Below are 16,756 nucleotides of genomic sequence, written 5' to 3'. Positions count from 1 at the left end.
AAGCAAACACGTCACAAGGCCAAAGCAGCCTTGCTTTCACTGAACAACTTTGGATGGCTCATCCATTACAGATGACACAAAAATCCACGATTAAATGGTGATTTGGACATTACTAGTGTTACGCTTAAAAAGATTATTGTACGCACTCAAACACATTATGCAATGCAAATTTGTATTTTTGTTATGTTCCCAAATTGATGTCCAAAATGATAAAATGTAAAAAGTACTCTGAAATGAGATAAAGTTTCCAATAAAGGGTTTCATGTTGCCATTTCTGAACACCTTTATTTACTATTTGAATGAAAACTATCTGAAGTCAATTTTAACTTGATTGATTCTCCCCGTTAATATTACAAAAACATATTTTTCAAAAATGCAAATGCAACACACATTATGATATCATATTATGTTCCCAAATATGTATTTTCTTTTGAAAAAGCACAAAATATTAAAGGTAAATGTAGCATCAATCAAATTTTTTTTTTTTTAGCAAATTTCCATTGGGAGGAGTGCGTTTGTGCAGGAGGAGGCGGGCCCACCGGGGTGCGGGGGGGTGCCCGGCTGCCCCTGATGCCTTTATGATAGCACCGCCAAGTAGCAACACGTTCTTTTACTTACTTGGCGATCCCAACACCGCGACTTGGAAGTTCCGCGCGTTGTCCGTGGATGCCAACACGGGACCAGCAAACGACGCTAAAGTTTCACCGGTGAAAGTTTCGGGCACCTTTAACATGAACGAATCCATCATCCCCACCATGGACCCGCGGTGCAAGGGAAAGCCTCCCCTGGCCATGGACATCATCCTCCGTGAGTAGACGGGAAGTGGGCTTCAGGTGTCATGATGATATCACCCTATAAACAACTTTATTAGGCGTGAGATCAATTCATGTCTCACCATTGGTTTGTTTTCACAGCATCCAGTTTAGTTAGAAACATTTTGTTTCACTGCAAAAAAAAAAAAAAAAAGGGAAAATAAACACTAATCCAAAGCACATGGGAAGGAAACAAATACGCGTTATGCAGGGGCTGAACGTGTGAGTTGCATCAAATCTTTCGGGCAATTTCATTAGAAAATCGTTTTTTGATCATCTTGTCCATTGACTAACTGCAATTTACAAGTGTAACTTTCAGGGCGTCAAGCAAAAATTGGACCTGTTATCTTGAAATGATTTGTCATTTGTTTCTGAGAAATATATTTTTGATTGAAATGATGAATTCAGGCAGTATGCATCAGTCCAGGGTGTGTTAGGAAACACTTTCTGAATGTTCTGAACTTCTCTTTCCAAGTCTCCAAATTCATAGCCATAGTTTCCATTGTTAAGAAAATCTTGATTCAGTTCGTCTAAAATAATATTTCACACTAAATAATTCTTTGACCACACATGGAGAATTAAAGCGTAAAGGATTGTGACCAAAAAAATCCAATAATACTTTATTCCTCAAAACCAGTTGTGTCCTAATCCCAAATCCGAACGTAGAACTCAAACTGGATTAGCCCGGTTTCAACACAAACACTCTCAAAGGATGCAGGAAGAAAATCCCCTTAAAGATGCCATGGTTATCTTTTTTATGAAATATAATCAATCCAAAATCAAAAGTGTTTCAATCCACTAAATGACTTTGAATAGCAAAAAGCCAGTGAGACCACAGATGACGCTCATTTACGGGCAAGCAAATAAAATCAGCAAGTCACGCTTGCTTTCTTTCTTTCTTTCTTTTTTTCAAGCCTAAATAACATGTGTGTAGCATCTTATAAATGAACACCAGATGTGTGTTCTTTTACATGGACGTTGTATACACTACTACTAGCTGCCTGTTGTTACTTTTCTTTCTTTTCCACATTTCTCATTTACTTGAACTGTGCTGCTGTTGCAACAGTCCAGATGTTACCTTTCTATATTTTTCAAGATGATCTATTTTCCCCCTCATGTGACTTGTTTTCTCCACAGAGTTGGACCTCTTTGGCATCATCTTATACTCTATCCTCACCTTCATGGCAGCCACGTCCATGTTGCTATTCATTGAGGAGTGTGTTTATATTTATAAAAAAGTGCCAGCTCATAAGAAGAGCACTATCATATGGGTGAACGGCGCAGCACCGGTAAGAATGATTTGTTGTGAAGAAATCCTTGTTACCATTTTGGACGATCCCTCATTTTTTTTTTTTCTTTCCAAGGTGATCGGCACCATGTCCTGTTTGGGTATGTGGATCCCCCGAGCCACCATGTTTACCGATATGACTTCAGCTTGGTGAGTGTGCCGTGTTCTGCTCATTGAAAATCTCATCTCATCATCCTCCCTCTCATTGCAGCTACTTTGCCATCGTGGTGTTCAAGTTCCTCATCATGATGATAGAGGAGGTGGGCGGTGACGAGGCGTTCCTGCGCCGGGCGCCGAAACATAAATTGAGGATCAGCACGGGGCCGTGCTGCTGCTGTTGCCCTTGCTTGCCACTCGTAGCCATCACTCGGTAAATACGGGATGCACTTTCTGGGCTTTTTGGACTATTGCTGCACACTCTTTATCATATATGGAACTTATTGAAAACTCATGTAGTTAATGAAGCACACATCATTCCGACCTCCACGTGTGCACATGTGAGACATTATGGAGGATTTTTTTTTTTGTGTGTGTTTGTGTGTGGGGGGAGCAGTTTGAAGGTTACGTAAAATGGGGAGATCCTCTGCACATGTTGTTCTTGGAAGGCAGGTTAAATACACTCTTGGCCATTCAACTTTTATTGGTAAAGGCTGCACACGGTTAAAAGTTCACACACGTTTTTTTTTTTCCATGCACACACATGTAGGCAATATTATGAGAAGTAGCTCCTGATGCAACTTGTCAGGACACACAAGAAGTGCTAGAAGAAATCACAAATGTTTGCTTTGTTGCAGGCGTTCTCTTTTCCTTCTCAAACTTGGTTCCTTCCAGTTTGCTGTGCTCAAAGTGGTCTTCACCGTCCTCTCCATTGTCCTATGGACCAACGGAACCTTTGACTTGGCGGATGTGAGTTAATCGCCTTGATAGCCGTATCGGTTACTGACAGGAAACACACGGTAAATGATGAAAGATTGGATCATTACCTGTACTTTTGTTGCATATTACATTATCCTCTATAATTAATAATAATTCAAAGCTCCCATGTCATACGCAATATATATATATATATATGTGTGTGTAATATTAAATATTAAATATATTAATAAGAATAAAAAATAATTTTATATTCATATATTATTTTTAAATAATCTTATATTTATGTATTATTCATCCAATATAATCTCATATCATAAAATATAATCTAATACATCATAATATAATATAGCCATGCTGCGAGGCAAAAATACACATCCACTGAACCGAAACGCTTCAATTTGAGGGCTAGTGGAGGTTTTGAATTGCTCTGTCGCCCCCTCGTGGTAAAGAAATAAATATATTTGCGATAAAAGTGTCATATTAAATATTATATATATATATACACACACACACACACACATATTATTGTAAATAAAATGTTTGGGTATTGTAACAAGTTGAAATTCCTACGCTATCGAAACGTTTTGTTCTCTTTGACTTTGTTTGGAAATGTTTCAATGGAATTTTTTGTTGCTCATGTTATTCCCTGTCTGTTGTGTCCTGTCTTGTATTTGCTGACACTGTGTGCAACTGATTCAGTTGAGCATCACCGGCTCTGCAATTTGGATCAACCCCTTTGTGGGCATTTTGACAATCATCGCCCTGTGGCCTGTGGCCATCACGTTCATGCACCTCAGGATCACATTACGCACCCTAAAGATCATCCCCAAGTACGCCATGTACCAGGTAGGACTCAAGATCCACACCTCATGACATCAGCACGGGATCGTCAGGTCCAACAAGTGTTTACATGTTGGCAGCTCGTGCTGATCCTTAGCCAGCTTCAGTCTGCCATCATCAACATCTTGGCTTTGAACGGAACCATCGCCTGCGCACCGCCATTCTCTTCCGCCGCCAGAGGATACAGTGAGTCACCATCCCTCACCTTTTCTTGCTTCATCAGCAATTTTTTATTTTTTTTATTGTTGTTGCCCCAACTCCACCTGGATTTGAATCATCTGTTGATTAAAACACGTTGCATCTCCGCAGTGATGAGTCAGCAACTGCTGATTCTGGAGATGTTTATCATCACGCTGGTAACACGTCTGCTGTATCGCCGCCTCTATGACCCGCTGCCCGAGGAGGAGTGCGATGACAATGAGAACACCAAAATGGTTACTTTGCAGAAAGCTGTGTGAGTTTGTCCTAAACATTTGTGTGTTTTATTCTCATATGAAGGGTGTTTCATCAGGAGATTACTGGATGTTCAAGAGACTGACCAGACTTCTTGGTTGCACAAACTTTATCGAGTGTAAGAACTTTTGCTGCCAATTCGTCTCAGTTTTTTTTTACCATTGTAAAACCCTGAGAAGTTATGCAAGAGACTTTGGGCACAGCGACAAAGTATTTGGAGTGTAAGAGACTATTGGTTCTCAAATTTACAGCTTTGTAGAGGTAATTCATATTTAAATATTTGTTTATGATGATGAATCTGCAAAAGACGCTCGGGAAATGATGTCAATATTTCAAAAGGATCAGTTCAGGTGAACCTCGTGTTCCCTGGAATGACATGACATCATTTTCAGCAGTGCAGGTTTCATATCAGTGCCTTCATATCAATGTATAGGAAACAGATGTTATTGACATTAAATGTCTTTTAGGAGATGCTATTGCATTCATGATAAACTGTTGGGTTTTTGTTAGTTGCTGAATCTTTACTGTCACTTTTGTCATGCGAAAGACGAATACAGTTGACATTCCAAAGACCTCTGCTTCTGTTTTTTTTGTTTTTGTTTTTCAAACTGCCTGCCTGCTGTTTTGTTTCCCTCCGTTAGGTGGTAGCAAAATACTAATTCTGACGTTTAATAATGAGTAGTTTTATTCAAGTGAGGATAAAAACTGATGTATTAATAAAAAATATGAATGGAGAAATTTAAAAATTAATCACGTCGTAAAATTTTCAAATTTTGCATTGAATGTACCTTTGTAAACGTATATTACGCAAGGTAAGTTTTGATTGATAGTACTGTTGTCCAATAGTATTGCTGCTAGTTCCTTTCGTCTTTTACTTTTAGCCAATCATTTGTAGCGTACTGGCAGGCACGGTCAGCAAGCTTCTCGTGACGAGACTAACTAGACCGGAAACAAACATTATTTTTCAAAAATAAAATTTTACATTTGGTTGCGCTGGAAAAAGAAAAAAGTATGGACATATTTGATAGTAGCATTTTAAAATAGCATGTTAAAACAGTCGTGTGAGTTCGTTTCTATTAATTTATGGTAGATTTTGTTTATGTTTTTCCTTTGGATGATTATTATTTGCAATAAATTATGATATATGGCATATAGTTGATTTGCTGAACATACATACTTGGAGGTATTTAAGAACATCAGTGTCACAAGAACATTACTTTCTAAAACAATCAACGTTTTCTCTTTGATCAGACGAGCGACAATTATTTTGAAACGTCAGGCAGAAGTTGCAATCGAAGACATAAACTTGACACATATTTCGCAGGTCTGTATTGATAAACAATGTAGACGCAGGAAGACCAATTGGAGGATTATTGCTTCAATATCAGCCATAAAGCCGTATGGACAACAAGCGTTCATCTCGCTCCGTGTCCTGCGGGTGCAGACCGGTGACTTCACCGCCTCGACTCAACCGTCAACACCAAGCGCTCGATTGTCAACATTACAGGGAATGAATGGTAGTGCGTCTCGTCTCGTGATACGTCAAGGTCCAATTAAGGCATCAAAATGAGGCTGTTGATGTCTCTGCTGAAGAACACCAATCCCAAAGTGGAATATTACTCCAGGTTCTCTCCGTCTCCGCTCTCCATCAAACAGTTTTTGGATTTCGGTAAGTTGTCAGGTGGCTTGGCTGTCAATGCTTATTTCCTGTTTGGTTAATGACAGACACCATACTGATGTGATTTGTTTGCTTTTTCAGTTTTGACAAGCTACACTAAAATGTTCTTATTGTCCAAGTGTCCTACAGAGGATTGCATGTTCATGCTTCTGCATAACAGCGCCTGTTTCTTATGCAAACATGCAGAGAGACAAGTCGATTTGAAGTTTTGTAACTCTACTTTAATATTCATGCATTCAGAAACCACACCTATGAGAACCATTTTAATAGTTATTCAATTAATTAACCCTTAGTTTGGATCTTATTTGAGGTACAGGTGGGTCAGCCTCTGTTCAAGAAGTGGATCTAATATTTTCAAATGGATTGTATCCATAGTCAATGTGAATAAGGACGATCTAATCCAAAGCAGATTGCCTAAGTGTGGTCGAATTCAATAGAATTCTACACATGTTTAAATGGGCACAATATTGTTGTTAGTGGAGCCTTTCAATGTTAATAGATGTATAATTAAAAGAAGAATTTTTGATACAGTGTCTTAATATAGTTGATGTGCATTCATCTGAATCAGAGGAAGCTGACCCCTTCTGTGACGTCATCTGGTTTCTCAAGGCCAAGCACATTTTTGTTGCTTCACAAATTGCATCACGGACAACGATGTTTACATGATATTGTTGTACAGCGATTAATTTCTTCCTGCATTTTTGAAGTGAATCCAAGTGTGTTGAGTGTTGGCTTCAGATCCTCCAAATCTTCCTCTGTGACCTATTGTCTTGCTTTTGATTTGGTCAATAATTGATGGTTGATTAAAGATCAAACACTCAAGGGTTAAAAAAAAACTGTTTAATCAGTGCCTGATAAGCAAAATGTAGACTCTAAGCCGTAGTTGTGCTCCACACATACTTAGAACGTCTCACATATAGTTTATAAGATGGATTCAAAACACCAGGATAGACTCCAGTTCACTATGAAGTCAAGCGTCATCTCAAATGAAATGATATATAAATGAACAGACGAGCACAAAATGCATTTTGAAGGAAATGATATCACTTGCAAATATTATTTTTACCTGAGGTGACCACGGTACTAAATCAACACAATTACAGTAAGTCCGATGACGTGTGGAGGTAGTCATGGACTGAGTGTGCCGTTCAAACAAAAGTCATAACAATTTGCCATTGATGTCAAGTTCAACTTTTGATGTCTTTTGTCCCTTAAAGGCCACCATACATATAAGGTTTGTCATTTCAATGACTTGTTAACTTATGTTTGAAACATATTTATAGCACACCATTGACTTGTGTCATATTACATCTTGGACTTGCTTGAGCCAAACAACATGAATGTTAAAGCGAGATTAGAAAATATTGTGAAGTCAAAATTAGCTGTGTGATGCAAACGTGCTTTATATTCGAAAAAACATCAGATTTTCACCGATTCTTCTTTCTGCTATAAAGTTAAAGACATTTCAGGATTTCAATGGAAAGGATTGCTAGCCAATATTATCAGTATGTTGACCTCATTGACGGGGTTGTGTTCCAGGCAGGGAAAATGCATGTGAGAAAACATCGTACATGTTCCTGCGTAAGGAGCTGCCGGTGCGTCTGGCCAACACCATGCGAGAGGTCAACCTGCTGCCCGATAAGCTACTCAGCCAGCCGTCCATCCGTCTGGTCCAAAAATGGTGAATATCATTTGATTTGTAAAGAATTTGCAATCAAGGTGGAATTATTTGAAATAAAAGTAGATATGGCAGTCACCTGATAAGATGTCTGATAACAGATGCCCTTTGCTTTTCTTTTTTTTTTTATTAGGTACATGCAAAGCTTTGTGGAGCTGCTGGATTATGAGAACCGGAAGCCTGAGAATCCTCATGCGCTGAACGAGTGAGTGATATGTGGAGGTGCACACATTCTTTCATGCACCTTTATTGCTTTATGACATGATGTCGTTTGTTAGCACATGCACACTTTGTGGACAAAAGTATTGGGACATTCCTGAAACTGTGGACTTCTCAGCCATGTCGTTTCTTTGCTATAGTGCGAAGGGAATTATTTTGATTGACGTTGACTTTAAGAATGGACTGCTCTTTTCAATTTGCTCTTTAAAGATGCAGTTAATAATAAAAAAAACAAAAAACGTGTGACAGTCTCACAATAGGCGATTGCACCCATATGAAGATGGCAGAAAAATCACAAATATGAAAATTTGGTCAGGAGGGTGGCCACAGAGCGACAAGGGGCAGTTTTTGGCCACCCTATAGATCCGCCCCTGGCTCATACCAAAGTTGTTTGAGGGATAGAAAATGAAGGAATGTATGGATGGAGTTGTGTCCCAAGGGCTTTGTGCAAGTATTGTGTACACTATAACAATGGCCATGTGATAAACATCCATGGCTGATACCAGCACAGAAGAATTTGAAGCCCGTTTGCAACAGCGCTCTCTGAGAATTGCTCCTCTTGGTTCCCTCTTTTCACTAACTTGTGTCCATTTTTGACCCCTCAGCTTCCTGGAGCTTTTGATCGAGATCCGGAACCGTCACAACGATGTGATTCCGACCATGGCGCAAGGCGTTATCGAGTACAAGGAAAAGTTTGGCTTCGACCCCTTCATCAGCAGCAACATCCAATATTTCCTCGATCGCTTCTACACCAATCGCATCTCCTTCCGCATGCTCATCAATCAGCATAGTGAGTCTTAACGTTTGGATGATGTTAGCTTGTTCGCGCGCGGCTAACTCGGGGTTGGGGGGGGACCTTTCCAGCGCTCCTGTTCGGTAACGACACCAACCCGGCTCATCCCAAACACATCGGCAGTATTGATCCCACCTGCTGCGTGGCTGAAGTTGTCAGTGGTGAGTTTCGAGACATATTAGGAGGAGGAGCAGAGAAGCCAAACGCTTTATTTTTTTTCTTCTACTTATTCATGTCGTCTTTGTTCCATCAGATGCTTATGACACTGCCAAAATGCTGTGCGAGAAGTACTACTCGGCTGCTCCTGAGCTCCACATTGAAGAGTTTAACAGTAAGGCTTTTTGTTCTTATTGTCTCAGCCCACCTTGAGAGTCTTGACATACTTCCAAAATAACTTGAAACATGACGCAGAATGGAGCCTTTCTGTTTTTCCATCATTTCTTAGTGAAAGGCCCCAAAAGGTCCATCCAGGTCGTCTATGTTCCCTCTCATCTATTCCACATGCTGTTTGAACTCTTCAAGGTTTGCCATCTCCTATTTTCCTAAATGTAATTCACGTGACACTAACTCTAGAATGGGCTTATTTAATCAACTCATTCTTTATGTCTAGAACTCAATGAGAGCCACAGTGGAGCTTCATGAGAACAGCACAAAGGGATTACCCCCCGTGAAAGCAAAAGTCACTCTTGGTCAAGAGGATCTGTCCATAAAGGTGACTCAGACCCCCCTCCAACCCCCCAGCCCATCCCATCTCGTGCGGTGTTCTTATCTCTGCGTCTTTTGTGCATCTCCTAGATCAGTGACAGAGGAGGAGGAGTTCCTCTCAGGAAGATCGACCGCCTTTTCCACTACATGTACTCCACCGCCCCGACGCCCAGCCTGGAGCCAGGCGCCGTCCCGCTGGTCCGCTTTTCAAATTCTACTAGCATTGACTTTTTTTGTTCCACGATCTGCGCGTGGCGAAATAACCCGCTCTCATCTGTGCTTTCAGGCCGGTTTCGGCTACGGTTTACCCATTTCTAGGCTCTACGCTCGATACTTCCAAGGTGATCTGAAGCTCTACTCGATGGAGGGTGTGGGCACCGATGCTGTCATCTATTTGAAGGTAAACAATGGAGTATAAGGCGGGCTCTGTAATGATATCTTCAACGTCTTCTGCCTTTGGAAAAACAAAACACATATCCAATATCACTGTGGTTCCATTTTCTAAACACCCGAAGCAACCCACTTGTCTAAAAGTCGTCAATTCCGTTGTTTTAAATATGTCTAACCTTTGGATTACTTTGCAGTTATTGACCATATTTAGATGATAGGGTTATGTGTGCGCAAGATTATTTTTACTGTTCAGGTAGATACACACTCATTTGATGACATCAGGCTCACATTGATAGTCTGACTGTTTACATAGTTGAGATTTATATCAGATTTTTAGCCATATTTGGAAGTGGTCCAAAAAAACAAAAACAAAATATTTCTTTGTGTTAAGAGCCAGCGTGAAAACCGGAAGCAGTAGGAAACAGCTGTTTAGTCTTGCCTAAAGTTAAAAAAAAAAACAACAACTAATAATTACTGGTTGTAGCGTGTGTGTGTGGGGGGGTCACATGGTACTATTTGTAGAACAAAGACTTCCTGGAGTGTCCCTTGGTTGCTCCCAAAGGGAAATCAGACAGCTGTATTTTCCTTTTGTTGTTAGTCAGCAGGATAATAGAACGTAATAGCGATCCTTCGAGTCAAATCTGTCTGAAATTGGGACAGCACTATACGCACTTTTGAAAACAGCTCATCATTAAAAATCCAAATTGCAGCGAGTGCAAAATTGAATCGACAATTACATCAGAGCGCTCCCGTGTATTTTCCCCATTGAAGAAAAACTGGAAAATGTGAGATATTCAAAATGTTCCACCACTCCTCGTTTGTTGGTAGGCTCTGTCGAGCGAGTCCTTTGAGCGTCTTCCCGTCTTCAACAAGTCAGCGTGGCGACATTACACCACCAGTCCCGAAGCGGACGACTGGAGCAACCCCAGCAAGGAACCGCGCGATGCCAGCAAGTCCAAATATAAAACTAACAGATAACTCGGCACACCCCTTTGCCAATTACCATCCAAATATCCCTCTTTAGTATAGATGTCATCCGGCAGGTCTGGTTTCATTAAGAACCGGCCACGCCTACTCAAATGTCTTTTCACAGTGAGTCTTCATCAGCCAAAGGTCATTTTGGCTTCTCCTCTCCCACCCTGGCTTCGGGTTTCTTTGACTGGACACACAAGAAGGCCAGTTTGGTAGTAGTAGTTGTATTTGGAGTCTTGTTTCAGTCAAGATGGGATTCTGCAACTCAGATAAAGCCTTACTACTTATTATTATGTTTTAGGTTTAGAACAGCACATTGGTTTTTATCTCATGAGCAAACACAGCACTTGTAAACATTGATCAGCTTTTTTCACTGGATTGATTTTCTTTTACTGTAATTGTTATGACTTAAAAAAAAAGTCATTTCTTTTAATCAAGCAACACATAGGCTGCAAAATCAAATACTGCATCTACTGAATTGAACAGTGCACTTTACTCATATTACACTGAATATATACATTTAATTGTACTTAAATGAGACCTAATCAATTGTAAAGATTTTTTTAATACGTTTATGAATTTCTCTCATAATGAAAGATTGAAAGCGGTGAAAAGAAGTTTGTCTTATGATGGCCTGTTTAAGCCTTATTTCCAACTGTTCTTTATATAGTGAAGAAGAACTCCAGTCTGTACATCAAATTATGAATAATATATTTGTTGCATATGTCTGCAGCCAGCCAGCCAGCGAGTCTCTCATTTTCCCCATCTCCTGGCTTCAAATGATGTATTCATATGCATGAACTGTGACGGTGGCCATATGCAATCAGCAACCAAAAAACCAGCGAGAACAAAGATTTGATTCACCTTTGACAATAAAACAAAAAAATAGATGTTGTGGGTGATGTGTGTAAGGACAGAAATCATGTTGACTTTTTATTTACATACCAAGCTGTTTTAAATAAATAATTTAAAAAAACATACATTCCCAAAGCGTGTCTTGGATCTTCTAGGCTGTGTATTTTTTTACACAGGGATGTTGCAACATGGCAGATGATGCAGGCAATTGTCTAGGGCCCCTGACCAAAAGGGGGTCATGAGAGACGGCTGATATTGCTCCATATCAATGACATGACTTTTTGTGATGTAATGTTTTGGCAGGTGAGTTTTATTTGATAGTAATCATTATTTTGAGTTAAGCTGCAATTCCACCATGAAGACCAACAGTAAAAACATTTTGAAAATGGTCAAGTTTGAAGTCTTTTCTAGGATGTGATGTGTGAATGCTGTCAAGACTATTTTGAATTCCAACTTTCCGTGTTTGGGTTAACAGTCAACATGTCACAGTGGATGCACCAAAACAGTATTGCTTTTACACTATTAGTTAAAACTACGTACGCACATTAGGGTTAGCCGACATTTCACCTTAGCTTTGTGGAATAAAAGAAACAATTTATGAAGATTAAGTACAGGTCAGCAAATCATCATCACTCTAAATTTAGTGATGAGCATCGTTTACGCAATTTCCCTTCATTCTTGTCTTCTCCTTTAGAGTTCCTGTTTATGTTGCATTGCACTTTCAAATCAACCTTTACATTTTTTTGCTGTTGTGTATGTAAAATGTGTGTAACAGTTGAGCATTTGAGAAGAATTGATGGTTATTGTTAGCTAAAGTTGAAGCAGATGTTTCCAAACATGATTCAACACAAAAGATAAATCATTAAGCACTGGAGAAAATAGAAATGTATTACTACTGAGAGCCTGAAATGAGTAGATTTGGACAATATTTAGATAAAAATGTCAAAACAATTACTCGATTGTGATTAATTTGATAATTGTTTTTTTGGTCAATTCATTTCGACACCTCTAGAGTGATGTTTTGTTAGCGATTTACTGAACTTAAAATGGCATCTTGTGCAAGCTTGCAGTGTCCCTTTAGATTCAAGAGGTTTTTTTGCAGGAGCAGTCAGTTGACACGGAGGACGCCCTGAATGTCACACACAAGAAGAGAAACAAAAAGCTTCACAAAGCTGTGGGAACATTTACAGCGGCAATTCCATTCGTCTTGATCTTCCACCCCGGCGATGGCTTCTTAACCCAGCAAGACCAACTTCCCATGCAACAGCTTCGGTATGCTTTGCTAGTTTCCTTGAGGTAAAGTGTTTTTGCTAGTGTTTGTGTGAGAGAGAATCGTACGTGGGCGCACGTGTGACAAGTTCACAGGCAGTGTTCTATGAAAGCACGTTGGCTTGTCTACTTCTCGTCCTCGTCGCCTTCGCTCATGCTGCTGATAGAGGCCGAAGCGCCTTTAGGGGAGCTTGGAGGCGAGGGCCGCGCGTTGTGCCAGCGGGCGGGCGGAGACGGCGGCGACGGCGAGCGCAGGGGGGAAAGTTCACGTGGGGGGCTGTTGCAGGGGGACTCTCTGGGAGACAAAGCGTAGGAGAGCATTCGTCCACTGCGCTCTTGAAACACTTGCTTCTGCTCAGAGCACAGGAAAGGAGGGGTCAAAGGTCAAGCCATCAAGCGTTTTTGTCCAATTTCTTACACCATACATGTTGCTTACCCAAGTACCATCAGGTCCGAATAATTCCAGAAAGTTGCCGATAAACTCCCTGGATTTTTCTTCCCACTTCTGAATGAGGTCATGACTCTTCTCTTCCACACGGTAGACAAAATGTTTACTTTTCTCCTCAACGTTGCGAACCTTCTCTTTCATCCGGTCCACTTGGTTCTGGAGCCGGTATTTTTTTTCCTGTAAAAAATCACATCGGATTTGCTATAATAGCCAAACAGCACAGCAGTTTGATGATCTTACATTAATGTAGCTGACGTTGAGCTCCTTGGCCGTGTAGCCACGTTGGAGGTTGCGACGGGCGTAGACGTCGTAGTCACGGACGATCCTAGTGATTATATCCGATGTGGAGATTCCTTCTGTGCGTTGAGTAGGCACGAACATTCCTAGATTGCTCACATGACCAAAGCTTTCCTTTAATACACAAACGTTTGTTGCATCACACAAACACACCAACCTGCTTCCTTGATGTGTTTGTAGACATCCTCGGTCCCTGCCGAGGAGTACGGAATATCATCGTGAGCCACAAAATCGATCTGAGGAGCAATCGGATGACATTGTATAGCATGGAATTACCGCACACAATCTGGCCCCAAGTGTTTGAACATGTACCTTGTGTTGCTCTAAAAATTTGGGCGTGAGTGTCCAGGGAGCATCCCTGAGCACCTCATCGACGTAACGGCAATGTCTGAGCGCTTCGTATCGTTCCGTCTCGGTCATGACCGTGAAGCCTTTGTACTTATGGGTCAGCTCATCGCTGCATACTGTCATAAAAAAAAAAACACGTACAGCTTACAACGGGGTTGAGCTAGATTGTTATCGACTTGACTGGTGGCTTTTTTTTTTGTCTCTCACCTCCCACGATGAGGTATGTGTTGGGGAAAAGGTTCTTAGCCTGCATGAGAGCACGGGCATGGCCCGAGTGAAACATGTCGAAAATGCCGTCGGCGTAGACTCTCACTGGACGGTCCACTAAAAAGACACATTGGAAGCGGTTATCCTCACGAGGTCACCTTGTTAAGCACGAGGAGTTCTTACCCGGGGTGCCTCTGCGGGCTTGAGCGATGGTGAGCTTTTCATGAGGGGCGCGGCAATCGCAGCTGGTCTCCCTGACAAAGATAGCAGGCTCAGTCAGCATCTGAGGAAAACAACAACAATAGAAAAGAATACACAGGTTATTACAGTAATGCCTTAGACGTCTGATCTATACATTAGCTCAAGTTGCCGGCGTGTACTTTGTTTTAAGTGGAGCATTAGCACAAAAACAAGTATGGGAATCATGCTCAATATGAAGAATATCGCTAGGTGATCCTTGGAGGAATATGTTGTTTGTGCACATTTGAAATCATTTTTATTTCTTTGTTCAAACAGGAAGAGTGTTTACGCTGCGGTAACAGCCACAATACCCATAATTCCTTGGGTGAAGTGTAAAGCCGGGGGGGGGGGGGGGGGGGGGTGTAGAGGGAGGTAGCTAACAAATATTCAGCACAGGACAGATGGTCAAGCTTAAGACTAACTGTCTGTGAGCATATTAGGATGAATGCCCTGACACAAGTCAAGAATATCTGCTAAAAAGAAATGAGGAGTGCAAAATGAAAACAGAGCAACAGACAGTCGGAGAGCTGGGTGCACCTCTTTGTCCTCACTGCGGTAATACCTTCATCCTACCCACTCACTGTTCAGCATCTCCCACAGGCACATGTGATACAGGCATCTGTTTCATAACCAATCCGGCCGGCACCCTTTTGTCTGCCTTTCATTTATACCCACACACCAAAAAACAACAACATCTTACCGTCCGAGGATGAGGACAAGTGTGCTCCAACTCCTCCATTATTCCCAAAGTCTCATGGGATGTGGCTGTGGTCCCGCGTTATGTGACTCAGCATCAATGAAATGATGCCTCTCTCCTCACACCACTATGTGGTTCTTCCACCCTCGCTCGCTGGCTCGCATCCCTCCTCCCTATCACCCAGTCTCTCTGATGCTTTCTGCCCTCCCCTCCCATCCCGTCCACTCTCATCCCATGGCCGCACAGAGGAGCTGCCTGCAACGAGAACCCACTCTGCAAAGCCGTCCATGCGCCGCACGCTTACTGCTAGTCACAAAAATGATCAGCAGTAGTCACGTATTCCTTTTAGGGAGAGGGACACTTCTTTGTGAGAGAAAAAAAAATAGAAACATATCTGCCCTCTATCACCTTATTGACCTTTGGGCACGAGTTGATCGTCTCTTACGAGAGGATCTCGGATGGTTCGCTGATCATCGGCAGAGATCGCTCACCCAATCACAGTCGTGAAAAAAATAGTAAAGGAGGACTGTACATATTGAAAACACAGCACATTTACATTGGGACTTGGACTTTAGCTATAGTCTTGTCAGAAGCCCTTGGACGAGCCGCTTCAGCATTTTTTTATTTTTTTTTAAAGAAATTATTTCTCTGCCACCCTTCAAGTCCCCCCTTTTGCCCCGGGAGAAAAAAAATCCTGGCGCCGCCCCTGTTTATAATCACTTTTGCGACAATTTCCAGGTAGCGTCATATGCCAACCCTGTTTTATACGTTTTACATGTTTGCCAATGAATATTTGATTAATTATATAAGTACAGTACAGTGCATAAGTGCCTACTCAAATAAATGTACATTTACAAACTAGTTCGAGCATTAGTTTGTTTGTATGTGCAAACTTTACCTTGGAGGCTCCTCTTGTGCGCCGATGACGTGTTGCATATGAGCAAAAAGGGCGTGCTCGGGTGCGTCGCTCTTTCGCCATCGCGTCCAAGAAGCATATGCTAAGTACTTTTGCTGTAATGGTAACACCCACCACTATCTCGATCATAGACATACGTGATGATGGGATGATGACCAGTCAAGTGTGCTGACCTTATTTGGCAGGTTGTTTACCACCACCATATGGTACGTCAGATTAATTCAGACGGGTACATCTAAAAAAAATATATATATATATTAGACGTCCAGTGAAAGGATGGCAACATTTAGTGTAGTTTAACTGTAAAAAAAAACCCACAATGGACAGTTGGGATGAGGAACAAACAAACAGCCATTGTGTTTTGATTGTAGACAGTGGCGGAGCTGTGGCCTCAATCTAGGGCACGAATCTATTGTACCCTCCTAAATTCCGCCTCATTACCATGGAAACGAGTTTAGATGGGATGCATGCACTGTATTGGTGTACAACAATGACCCTAATCGTATGATTAAACATTCATATATTTCATCACACAGCTACAGATGATTATACACCAATTGAAACGGATAGAATTAATCTTTTTTTCCCCCTTCAATTGTTCTGCCTTGGCCTAACGACAGAAGTTATTTTTATTTTGTATTGCAGCACGCCCGCGATCCGCGTGAGGATTAGCGGTTTGGACGATGGATGGATGCTTTTATTATGACTTTTATTATGGCTTCTGCCTGTGACGTCATGGTAAAAATATAGTTGATACAACACTCCCACCATGTGG

General features: G+C 41.3%; 3 protein-coding genes across 4 annotated transcripts; 2 read left to right on the top strand and 1 right to left on the bottom strand.

Moving 5' to 3' along the window:
• Window positions 1–590: 590 nt before the first annotated feature.
• slc51a (solute carrier family 51 member A) lies at window positions 591–4,841 on the top strand. Its single transcript, XM_085938952.1, has 8 exons — window positions 591–807; window positions 1,950–2,101; window positions 2,177–2,250; window positions 2,312–2,470; window positions 2,895–3,006; window positions 3,676–3,822; window positions 3,897–4,002; window positions 4,126–4,841. Exons 1-8 carry the CDS (start codon window positions 732–734, stop codon window positions 4,272–4,274), a joined length of 975 nt encoding a protein of 324 aa, XP_085795078.1. The 5' UTR covers window positions 591–731; the 3' UTR covers window positions 4,275–4,841.
• Window positions 4,842–5,483: 642 nt separating this feature from the next.
• On the top strand, window positions 5,484–11,780 carry pdk3a (pyruvate dehydrogenase kinase, isozyme 3a). The gene is made up of 11 exons (XM_085938951.1): window positions 5,484–5,938; window positions 7,487–7,628; window positions 7,759–7,830; window positions 8,450–8,634; window positions 8,709–8,798; window positions 8,891–8,968; window positions 9,083–9,159; window positions 9,248–9,349; window positions 9,433–9,540; window positions 9,629–9,742; window positions 10,561–11,780. Exons 1-11 carry the CDS (start codon window positions 5,836–5,838, stop codon window positions 10,708–10,710), a joined length of 1,221 nt encoding a protein of 406 aa, XP_085795077.1. The 5' UTR covers window positions 5,484–5,835; the 3' UTR covers window positions 10,711–11,780.
• Window positions 11,635–16,044, bottom strand: pcyt1ba (phosphate cytidylyltransferase 1B, choline a). Of its 2 annotated transcripts, none has more exons than XM_085938953.1 (8): window positions 15,964–16,044; window positions 14,312–14,411; window positions 14,129–14,245; window positions 13,886–14,037; window positions 13,731–13,809; window positions 13,517–13,659; window positions 13,265–13,453; window positions 11,635–13,179 (listed from the first exon to the last, which is right to left on the bottom strand). In XM_085938953.1, the coding sequence occupies exons 1-8, from the start codon at window positions 16,042–16,044 to the stop codon at window positions 12,955–12,957; spliced, it is 1,086 nt and encodes a 361-aa protein (XP_085795079.1). In that variant the 3' UTR covers window positions 11,635–12,954. The 2 variants fall into 2 exon arrangements, with proteins under 2 accessions (XP_085795079.1, XP_085795080.1); XM_085938954.1 differs by lacking the exon at window positions 15,964–16,044 and adding an exon at window positions 15,069–15,122.
• Between the last annotated feature and the right edge of the window lie 712 nt (window positions 16,045–16,756).

Source organism: Syngnathus leptorhynchus, chromosome 19 (assembly GCF_054491065.1).
Source record: "Syngnathus leptorhynchus isolate UIUO chromosome 19, UIUO_Slep, whole genome shotgun sequence".
Taxonomy (NCBI): domain Eukaryota; kingdom Metazoa; phylum Chordata; class Actinopteri; order Syngnathiformes; family Syngnathidae; genus Syngnathus; species Syngnathus leptorhynchus.
This window is presented reverse-complemented; position numbering and strand designations above follow the sequence as displayed.

Bases quoted from the DNA above. Each gene is read 5' to 3' on its own strand.
- slc51a (XM_085938952.1), top strand. From the start codon at position 732: ATGAACGAATCCATCATCCCCACCATGGACCCGCGGTGCAAGGGAAAG. The intron at 3,007-3,675 runs GTGAGTTAATCG...CAACTGATTCAG, and splicing joins GAACCTTTGACTTGGCGGAT to TTGAGCATCACCGGCTCTGC. The intron at 3,823-3,896 runs GTAGGACTCAAG...ACATGTTGGCAG, and splicing joins CCAAGTACGCCATGTACCAG to CTCGTGCTGATCCTTAGCCA.
- pdk3a (XM_085938951.1), top strand. From the start codon at position 5,836: ATGAGGCTGTTGATGTCTCTGCTGAAGAACACCAATCCCAAAGTGGAA. The intron at 7,629-7,758 runs GTGAATATCATT...TTTTTTTATTAG, and splicing joins ATCCGTCTGGTCCAAAAATG to GTACATGCAAAGCTTTGTGG. The intron at 9,160-9,247 runs GTTTGCCATCTC...CTTTATGTCTAG, and splicing joins TGCTGTTTGAACTCTTCAAG to AACTCAATGAGAGCCACAGT.
- pcyt1ba (XM_085938953.1), bottom strand. From the start codon at position 16,044: ATGGCGAAAGAGCGACGCACCCGAGCACGCCCTTTTTGCTCATATGCA. The intron at 14,038-14,128 runs GTGAGAGACAAA...TTTTTATGACAG, and splicing joins CACATACCTCATCGTGGGAG to TATGCAGCGATGAGCTGACC. The intron at 13,810-13,885 runs GTACATGTTCAA...ATTGCTCCTCAG, and splicing joins AATTTTTAGAGCAACACAAG to ATCGATTTTGTGGCTCACGA.